Consider the following 10,520-nt stretch of genomic DNA (forward strand, 5'->3'; position numbering starts at 1 on the left):
AGGGTAAAATGGACTTCCCTCTTTTATTTTATTTCATTATACACATTTTGTTACATTCAACAAACAAAATCGTTAGTTTATTCTAATTCTTTGATTGATGTAGTTAAAAAATTATAAATTTTATTCTAAATAACTATTTTTCAGGAAAAAATGGAGCAACATCAAATAAAAGAACTATCTTCTTCAAGTTCTGTTAACACTGATCTTGACAAGAGAATGTCAAAAAATAAAAGACCTTTGCAATATATAATGTCAATGGAATGAGTATCAGAATCATATGTATGCTAACCTACCATGATCTTCATACTTATAATATTCAATAATACTTGATTTTTTTTTAGTTTTAACATATATGAAATAATAGGATAATGTGTTCACAATTCATGCAACAGTCAATGAGATCGACGATATGTGGTTGAAATTATGCTGCATGTGAGAGATGTCAAAAGAAAGTTACAAAAGAGGGAAATCAATACACTTGTAGAGAATGCAAATGACCATCAAAGTACCTAACAACAAGGTTTAATATTTATATATAATAAAATATTTTTTATAACATAATTAAATAAATATTACAATTTTTAAAATCTTTTTTAGGTTCAAGATACAATTGAAAGTCTCTAATGACACCGGTGCAACAACATTCACAATGTTCAACAAATTCTAAACACAACAACGTTTGAACTCCTTCACACTCAAAATGCAAATAAGACTGACATACCCTCAATGTTGTATACCCTTTGCAAATAGACCTTTAATTTTGAAATCAAGCTCACAACTTGAAGGAAGGATTTCAAACTATACCATCACAAGGACTTTTATCTCAAAAAATATCATTTAGCATGATCCTCTCCTCAAAGAAATTAAACAAGTAACCATATTTATAATTTATTTACATTTTTACTTCTTGCACAAAATAATAATAGTTTTGTCCACCAATTAATATTTTTATTAAAAAAGAGTACACTTCACCATAATAAATATCATCAAATGAGTGAGATAAAGAACTAATTATAAGTCAAAGCCCAAAGCTACAAACATCTAACAAGTCAAAAGGTGCATCTTTATCATCTAATGAAGAAGTTTATCTAATTTCACAAAATCCATTAAGAAAAAAGGCGAATAAACAAACTGTCACAAGTCAAAGTCAAATGCTACAGTTATCTATAAAGTCAAAAGATGCATCTTCATCATCAAAATAAGAAGAAAGTACATGGAAGAAAAAATGTGAAAAAACAATCTGTCATAAGTAAAAGCTCAATGTTACAAGCATCTGAGAAGTAAAAAAAGATGCATCTTCGTCGTCAAATGAAGTTTATTCCATCTCAGAAAAAGTTTAAAAAGAAGCACACAAAAAAAATTCAACAACAGTCACCAACAAAAGTAAATAAATACAAAAAGTCTATTTAAATGAATAATTTTCAGTGTTTTATTCACATCATTTTTATGTGTTTTATCATTATGATTGACTATTTTTCTTTCATTAAATATGTTTTTTTGGTTGTTTTATTATGTCAATTTCACTTTATTCTTATATTGTTCTTTTAAAATTTATACACAATACTTACTTTTATCTTCACGTTAATCAACTTTAGTGGAGTGATCAACCTCTAATTTTGAAACATTCCCTTATAAATATATTGATAAATAAAAAATATCTTAATTTATACATAATTTTTTAATCTCCTTTAATAAAAAATAATATAAAATATCATTGATAATTATATTTTTAAATTTAATTTATCAAATAAATAATTTATTTAAATATTTCTTTAATTATTTATAAACCCGCCCAACACTTCCTATTTGTCTAGTTAGTGTAACATTTCAGCAAACTTCTTTTCAGTAAACCAAGAACAAAACAAAAAATAAATACCTACAAAGCCTTCTCTTGATATTGTCTTTGGTTTTGGCTTTGACGCAGAATGCGGTCCTCTTAAGGAAAGCTGGAAGTCTGAGAGTTTGGCCATATTGTTGCCATCCCAAAGAATTTTATAAGGTGTTACGTCACGATATAAGATGTTTCGCTTGGAGACACCATTGTGTTGAACAGAACCTTTATATACAGTATGAAGGTCTCCGCTTCCAACTATTTGGTCGTGAAAATTGATGGCACAGATCTTCTATTACTGTTGGATACTGTTGCTGAGATGAACTTGTATGCTTTGAACAGCAGAAGCTCAAATATTTGATAAGCATTATCCCAATTGTAGATGCCTGTTTTGTTTTCAATCACAACTAAGATTCAAGTTTCATTCTTAATAGCTAGCTTTATCTGAACTCAATTTGATCATGAACATGAATACTCATCTTTTGGAATGAAAACTAAAAAGTATACTCATCTTTGGGAGATGCTTTATGGCTATCTAATTTAGACTCTAATATATGATGATTATAATGATGAATTTACAAATTAAGAGTAATTTAAGGAGTACCATTCATGTGTACAAATTTCATTAGTCATTACTACATTTTGTAGTTTCAGGAATGTGGTTTGACGGAATAGGTGTAAATGTATGTATGATTTTCCTCCAACATGAAGCAACCAAATTGAATTTGCTTTTATCAGTTTTTCTTTATGACAACAATTAAAATTTAGTTAACATAAATGAACTTGAATTAGTGCATAAAATCAACTAGCTCTTGGATAGTCTTTTACAATTTAATTTTACATGCCTTGTTAATCAGCATCCAGTTTTTAATTTATATGGACTAGATTGTTACCAGCTAGTAATTAAACATTGTATGTTCTGAAATGTTGATTGTTCCGGAACTGCTATAGATCCAGAATAGGAGGACTATAGTAAACAGAGAACGAGGCTAAAACACCAGTTCACACCAAATTCTTGTTTGGGGATTATTTCTACATGGACTTACACTATTACACAGACGCAAACTTTGTACAACTAGACTAAATTTAAAGTAGACACTGGGCCATCTTCTTTGCTGCATGTGATGTAAAACTAACATAAAAAAAAGAAGAAGAAATATATATACCCAAAATAATAAAATAAAATCAGTTCATAGAGATATTGAATATCACATAAGATTTCATAGGTTGAGAAACCTGGAGATGAAGGCAAGGCTGAAACAATGCTTTAAAATTCTGTGGCTTCTGTATCTTGTCCGGTTCTTCTCAATTATCCTGTCCAAGTGTTAGAGTTCAGATAATTTTATTTTTGCCACGGCCTATATGACAAGTGTCCTGAAATTACATCTTTTATTCGAAGAAAAAAAAGAGTTGAGCTATTAACAATTTAACATGCCACGTAACAGTTTTGGGTGAAGTGATGCTGTTTCTTGTGCTTATTTTCTTTGAAGGTATTTTCTTTTAAATGAAAAACTCTTCATTTTATTCAATCAGAGATAAATTCTATACATCAGATTATAAAAGAAGCAGAGATTTGGTGAGGATAATAAAGAAGCAGTGATAATTTAGCTAGCTATGCTCAACTTAGGTACTTTAAGAAAAATGTTTTAGAAGTATGTGTGAATATGTTCCAAGTATCCAAAGGTGACATAGGATCGATAGAAAATGTCTCCATAGTTTATAAAGAACTTATCAGGTCATTAGATAACTTGAAATAGTATTTTTAAAATTACCATTACTTATTAAATTAAATTATTATAAAGAGTGTAAGTATGATACTTTCTAACGCGGTTCATTTAATCATTTTTTTTCCTACTTTGTATTTAGATTCTCGTTGATATTCTAAAATCATATTAAAATATTAATTAATGTAATCTTAAAAAATAATATTTATATATTCACAAAAAATCTTTAGTTTTTATTGAAAAAATAATTATGAGTCTAAAGTAAATATTAAATTTAAATATTTTAAATAAATTTTACTAATAACTAATTTTTCTAAAAAAATATATATGTAAACATAAATTATTTTATTTTAAAGTAAATTGTAATCGAAATCTATTTTTTTTAGGAAAATAAAACACACGCAGACGCAACTATTGTTGCGATCTATGTAATAAAATATTTTCAATGGAGCATCTAAAGTGTCTCAGTTGCAGAACCTCACATTTGGGTGAATAAGAGATTGATTAACCATAAGGACTCCATATTTTGTGCTGAACTGAATTGAAGGTGGTATCTTCTTCTTCTAATTTCTTTTGTTCCATGCTATGTTTATCCTTAACTGGATATTGTTAATTATGCTCCTATAAATTGATTCTGTATCGAGTTTCCCTGATACACTTTTCTGGTTTAAATTTATGCTTACAACAAATTCCAAGCTGTAGTAGAATCATGCTTCATATGAAATCATACATCGTATTCTTTTAAGAATTTTTAGACATACATTATTTTTTCCAAAGTCAAGTGCCGGTCTGCTTCTGACAGTGGAGGGATTTACTTGCAATATTTGAAGTAACTAGGAACAAAAGTACACCAAAATTAGATTTTTATGGTTTCTTAAACATGGATCGGAGGAATATACTATAGATTTAGCTTTGTATACAAAGTTCAACTGCTTTCAAGATCCTTTCCCCCCTTTCTTTTTTATTCTTCTCACTGCTTTTCAATCTTAAGTTTATCCTTTCCAATCTTAGCCTGTTTTTTGTACTTGAAGTTTAAATATTTTAATTTTGCCCAGTTTTGTTTTTAATCCCCCTTTTGCAATTTGAAATGGAAAATGGGGGAAGAAGTAGGAAAATGTTCCTCTGATTGCCAAGAATTTAAGTATTAGAGTCAAAACCATTTGTTTTGCAAATTCATATGAAAATTTAACTAATTGATACACATTCATAATTTCATATATCACCTGTATAGAAAGGAATTCTATTCATCTATTTTAGTTGTAAAATAGAAGGCCAATTTTTACAAGAGTGAAGTATCAGAGTCAAATGTAATGTAAATATATGACAAGTAGATAGAAGTTTTAACTCATAATTTTGTTCTTGAAGGAGACAGAAAAATCAAGATGGTTGAGGCAGTTGTGTCCTTTGCAGTTGAAAGGCTTCACAACCTACCGACGGAAGAGGCCAGATTGTTAACTGGGGTGAGTGACAAAGCCAAAAGCATGCAAAATGAACTGAAGAGGATGCAATGCTTCCTAAGAGATGCTGAGAGAAAGAAGGATAAAAATGATACTATAAAGAATTATATTTCAGAGGTGGGAAAACTAGCCTATGATGCAGAGGATGTGATTGAAATATATGCTATTAAGGTTGCATTAGGCATAAGTGTTGGAACTAAAAATCCACTCGCCAAAACTAAACATCTTCACAAAGTTGGCACTGAGCAATATCAATAAATTCTCGAATAGATGACCTCACAAGAAACTTACAAACCTATGGTTTGACTGCAATAGAAGACGGTGAAGAGGCATCTGAGGTGCAAAGACAATTGAGAAGGTCTTATTCTCACATAGTTGAAGAGTTCATTGTTGGCTTAGATAAGGACACAGACAAAGTGGTGGACTGGCTATTAAATGAAAATTAGTATTGTCGATTTGTTTATATTTGTGGAATGGGTGGTCTTGGTAAAACTACACATGCCAAAAGCATTTACCATTACAATGCTATTAGGTGAAACTTTGATGGTTTTGCTTGGGCATATATATCTCAGCAATGCAAGAAAAGAGACGTTTGGGAGGGAATTTTACTGAAGCTTATTTCTCCTACCAAAGAGGAAAGGGATGGGATTACGAAGATGAAAGATGATGAACTGGCAAGGAAGTTGTTTAAAGTTCAGCAAGATAAAAAATGTTTGATCATCCTGGATGACATATGGAGCAATGAGGCATGGGACATTCTAAGTCCTGCTTTTCCATCACAAAATACAAGGTGTAAGATAGTTTTTACATCCCACAATAAAGACATTTCATTGCATGTAGATCCTGAAGGCTTGCTCCACGAACCAAGTTGATTAAATCCAGAGGACAGTTGGGCATTGTTTAAGAAAAAAGCTTTTCCAAGACAAGATAATCCTGGTAACTAGAAATGTCTTCAGTGAGCAAACTTATTTAACTAGACATTTCCATATAATTTGTTTCATTTTTTCATCTCCCATTCCCCAAGTCTCTCATCTATCTTTCATATTTATCAGTTATGTGATCACCAGAGGAAAGTGAGAAAAGCACTTTCTTTTATCTTTTTTTTTTCTCTTTTGAAGAATTCACATACTTATTATTAATTCTTTTAAGCATATCTTTTTAAGTAAAAATAGTGTTTGTTTCTCTTTTATAAAGCATAAATAAATGGGCCATAAGTTGATTTTTTATTTTGTAATAAGTGGTAGTTCAGGTGTCTACTGTCTAAGGAATAGAAAGACTATGTTAAAGCCATATGTTGTAATACGAGAAAAACGAAGGGAATGAGTGTTGAGAAAACATAGAGTGCTCTGCTTTCATAAGAAATTAGATATCAGCCCCATGTGGTGCAGATAGATGAATTAAATTATTTTAAATTTTATTTAATTAAAAACTATTTATTTTATTTTTATATATTTTAAGTTATTTTGTACGTGGTTTGTAATAATTATTGTTCAATTCAAAGTTGTATCTGTATAAGCTTCTTCATATCATGATGGAAACATGGAAATGTTTAAAAACTTCTCATGTCTTGTTTTTCTACATATACCTATAAGAAAGAATTTCTGTATGCTTGTTTATGGTGCCATTTTGTGTTAATGTGATAATTAGAATATGCCTTTTGCAGAATCCACGGTTTCTGATGAGTTTATAAGATTAGGCAGAGAAATGGTTGCAAAGTGTGCTGGTCTGCCTTTGACTATCATTGTTCTTGGAGGGCTTTTGGCTACAAAGGAGAGAGTTAGTGACTGGGATACAATAGGAGGAGAGGTACGTGAGAAGCAAAAATTAGATGAAGTGTTGGATTTAAGTTACCAGGACTTGCCTTGTCAACTGAAACCATGTTTCTCTATTTAAGTCAATTCCCTGAAGACTGAGATTCCAAGAACTAAACTAATTCAGTTATGGGTAGCAGAAGGTGTTGTTTCTCTTCAATATGAGACTAAATGGGACGAGGCAATGGAGGATGTTGCTGAATGCTACCTGGGTAACTTAATCAGCCGCTGCATGGTTCAAGTTGGTCAGATGGGGTCTACTGGTAGGATTAAAACCTGTCGGCTCCATGATTTAATGTGTGATCTGTGTTTGCCATAGGCCAGAAAAGAAAATTTTCTTTATATTATTAATGGATCACAACAAAATAGTACCATTGATGTTTCTTCTTCATCTAATTTATCAGATGCAAGACGAATTGATGAAGTTCGTAGGCTTGCTGTCTTCTTGGATCAACATGCTGATCAATTGATTCCACAGGACAAGCAAGTGAATGAACACCTCAGATCCCTTGTGTTTTTTAATGATAAGAAGTGTACATGCTAAATAGGGATCCAGTCAAAGGTGTTTTTGTGAAGTTCAAATTATTTCAAGTTCTAGATCTTGAGGGAATTAAGGGGGTGAAGGGACAGTCATTGCCTAAAGAAGTGGGAAATCTTTTATGGTTGAAGTTTCTGAGTCTAAAAAGGACTCGCATACAGATACTGCCATCTTCCTTGGGCAATTTGGATAATTTGCAATTCCTAAATTTGCAAACTGTCAATAAAGTAACCGTGGAAATTCCAAATGTAATATGTAAGTTGAAACGGTTGAGGCATCTATATCTTCCAAATTGGTGTGGGAATGCTACTAACAACCTGCAACTGGAAAATCTGGCCAATTTACAGACAATAGTAAATTTTCTTGCCTGCAAATGTGATGTAAAAGATCTATTGAAGTTGAAAAAACTCAGAAAGCTAGTACTGAAGGACCCAAGACATTTTCAAAAGTTTAGTGAAAGTTTCAGTCCCCCTAATAAAAGGTTGGATTGCCTTTTATCCTTGTCTTTAAGGACTGACATGCTTTCCTTCCCTGAAAATGTTGTAGATGTTGAAAAATTGGTGCTAGGCTGTCCTTCCCTTCGAAAATTGCAGGTCGAAGGGTGGATGGAAAGGCTGCCAGCAGCCTCACTGTTTCCTCCACAGCTTTCAAAGTTGACTCTATGGGGATGTAGACTTGTGCAAGACCCATTGTTAACATTAGAGAAGCTTCTTAACTTGAAGTTTCTAAATGGGTGGGATATGTTTGTCGGAAAGAAAATGGCATGCTCACCAAATGGTTTTCCTCAACTAAAGGTTCTAGTACTTCGTGGCTTACCTAATTTAGATCAGTGGACTATAGAGGACCAAGCCATGCCTAATCTTTACCGATTGAGTATATCCGATTGCAACAATTTAAAGACAGTTCCTGATGGACTAAAATTTATCACTAGTCTTCGGGAGCTGGAAATCAGATGGATGCCTAAATCATTCAAGACCAGGCTTGGAACTGCTGGAGAGGATTACCACAAAGTCCAACATGTGCCATCGATTGTATTTTTGAACTAAGGACGTAAGTTGAAAAGATTAAATTTCATGTTGAAGTGACTTTCTTTCTCAAATTTCTTCCTTATTAGCTTTCTATTGTGTATGTTCTTCTGTCTTTTATGTATTGGTTGATCTCATTACTGTCTTCTGACAAACAAATAATAAGTAGGGCACTGCTATTCTCCAATGATTATAGATTATGTTATTTGAACTTTTAGAGTCTTGTTTTTTATTATTCAATGAAAAAGGAAGTTATTTTGTTATGATTTGTTATACAATAATTTCTGCTTACAATTTTTTGTACTTTTGCAGTGAAGCAATAGCCTATACTCTCGTGGATATGATAGATATACAATAATCTTTTCATGGTGGGGGGTGGTGAGCTTTCTGGCGGGTGATGTTTTGTTTTGATTTTATTGATTTTGGGACTACTTAAAACTGCCACACAAATCATATTCTAAAATGAATTAATATATAAATTTTTGAAATTAAGAACTACTAGAAATCACATTTTTTTGAATCGTCACAAAATGCACCGTTTGGCATGTCAATCTCCAAGGACTAAAGTAGACATTTTTAAATTAGGGGGACTAAAAAATATTTTTAAATTTGGAGGACAAAATAAAATTGATTCTAACTTGAGAAACCAAAGATCTATTTAAGCTAATAATTTTTCTTATAGTAAATTTTTCGTTCCATGTAACTAACTTATGGTTTGTTTGTTTGTGAAGAGAAAAATAGAATAGATAAAATTAAAAGAGTTAATTAAAAAAAAATAGAATGAAAGTAAAATTCAATGTTGAGTTGCTTGGTTAGAGAAATGGAGTGAAATCTAAGTAGTATTGTTTGAGTTGAATGAAGTGAGAGAAGAGAATTGACCTAATTATAAATTTTATCATCAAAGTTTTATTTTTGTAAAAATTTTATCATTCAAGTTTTTTTTTTTTTTTTCCTTTTACCACCATTAACGGAAAATAGACGATTTTGATGAATTTTTACATTGGTTATAACCACAACTGATGTAGAAAAATATTTTATACATCAATTATAACTACAATTGATATAATGAAATTTAGAAAAAAAAATTTTTACATCGTCTTTTTCCTAATGTGATGGTAAAATGTACAAAAATAAAAAATTTGAATAGTAAAATTTGTGAAATGTTAAAAGTTTAATGGTAAAATTTGTGAAAAAAAAACTTGAGTGGTAAAATTTGGAAAATTATAAAAGTTGGGCGGTAAAATGATCAAAAATAAAATTTGGGTAGTCAAATTTATAAAATAATGAAAGTTTGACGATAAAATTTACATTTAAGTAAAAAAAAATGGTAAAAAAATACTATTATACCTCAACATGGGCGTGCTTCTAAACTTAAATAATCTATTGAAAAGGATGCATAATTGGTTAAATTGTAAGATTTACATTACAAATAATTGATTTTGGTTGAAGGCTCTTGAAGTTTGAAGCACAGTTCCTTAGAGGAATGTAAGTGTTATAGGTTTATGATTATGGGATTCACCTTTGTGACAAAACAAGAGAAAAACAAAGGCAAAAGTGTCTTTAAAGAGTACTTTCAATAATTTATTTCTTAAGTCACAATCATCTTATTTATAAATTAATTAAATTTTAAAACATTAATAGATTTATTTAAACTATTATTATACGAAATATTTTTTTTTGGTAATGACTAATTTGATAAGCGTGGGAAATTTTGAAAATTTGGATTGAAGTATCCCCTATTTATCATTGACAACGGTAACTGTATCATTGAAAATTTTAATGGTAAAAAATCAAAAAGGAGAATGTAACTGCAAATTTTTAACATTAAAATTTTATCATTGACAACGGTAAGAAAAAACGTCGCTAGCAACAGCTACTAGCAAGGGTAACTTTACTTCTTTTTTTTTTTTTTTTTTGAAAAGGCAAGGGTAACTTTATTTAAAAATTGTATATATATTTTTTTTTAAAAAAAATAAGCACCGATGTTTAGGTTTTTATTTTTATAAAAGTACCCAGGGTGTTTGATTTTGAGGAAACAAATAGAGTAAATAAAAAAAAGATAAATAAAGTATAGAAATATAAGATAGGAAGTTGAGTTGTTTTGTTTAAGAAAAATAAGTGAAAATAAAATGAA

General features: G+C 30.4%; 1 protein-coding gene across 4 annotated transcripts; it reads left to right on the plus strand.

Moving 5' to 3' along the window:
- The first annotated feature begins 3,974 nt into the window (after nucleotides 1–3,974).
- LOC100809213 (putative disease resistance protein At1g59780) lies at nucleotides 3,975–9,259 on the plus strand. 4 transcript variants are annotated; one of them, XM_041018414.1, is made up of 4 exons: nucleotides 3,982–4,102; nucleotides 4,921–5,948; nucleotides 6,676–8,411; nucleotides 8,699–9,259. In XM_041018414.1, the coding sequence occupies exon 3, from the start codon at nucleotides 7,361–7,363 to the stop codon at nucleotides 8,405–8,407; it is 1,047 nt and encodes a 348-aa protein (XP_040874348.1). In that variant the 5' UTR covers nucleotides 3,982–4,102; nucleotides 4,921–5,948; nucleotides 6,676–7,360; the 3' UTR covers nucleotides 8,408–8,411; nucleotides 8,699–9,259. The 4 variants fall into 4 exon arrangements, with proteins under 4 accessions (XP_040874346.1, XP_040874348.1, XP_040874349.1 ...); XM_041018415.1 differs by lacking the exon at nucleotides 8,699–9,259 and having other exon boundaries at nucleotides 6,676–7,086; nucleotides 7,228–8,637; XM_041018412.1 differs by lacking the exon at nucleotides 8,699–9,259 and having other exon boundaries at nucleotides 3,975–4,102; nucleotides 6,676–8,644.
- Nucleotides 9,260–10,520: the final 1,261 nt, after the last annotated feature.

Source organism: Glycine max, chromosome 8, assembly GCF_000004515.6.
Source record: "Glycine max cultivar Williams 82 chromosome 8, Glycine_max_v4.0, whole genome shotgun sequence".
Taxonomy (NCBI): Eukaryota; Viridiplantae; Streptophyta; class Magnoliopsida; order Fabales; family Fabaceae; genus Glycine; species Glycine max.

Bases quoted from the DNA above. Each gene is read 5' to 3' on its own strand.
- LOC100809213 (XM_041018412.1), top strand. From the start codon at position 7,361: ATGCTAAATAGGGATCCAGTCAAAGGTGTTTTTGTGAAGTTCAAATTA.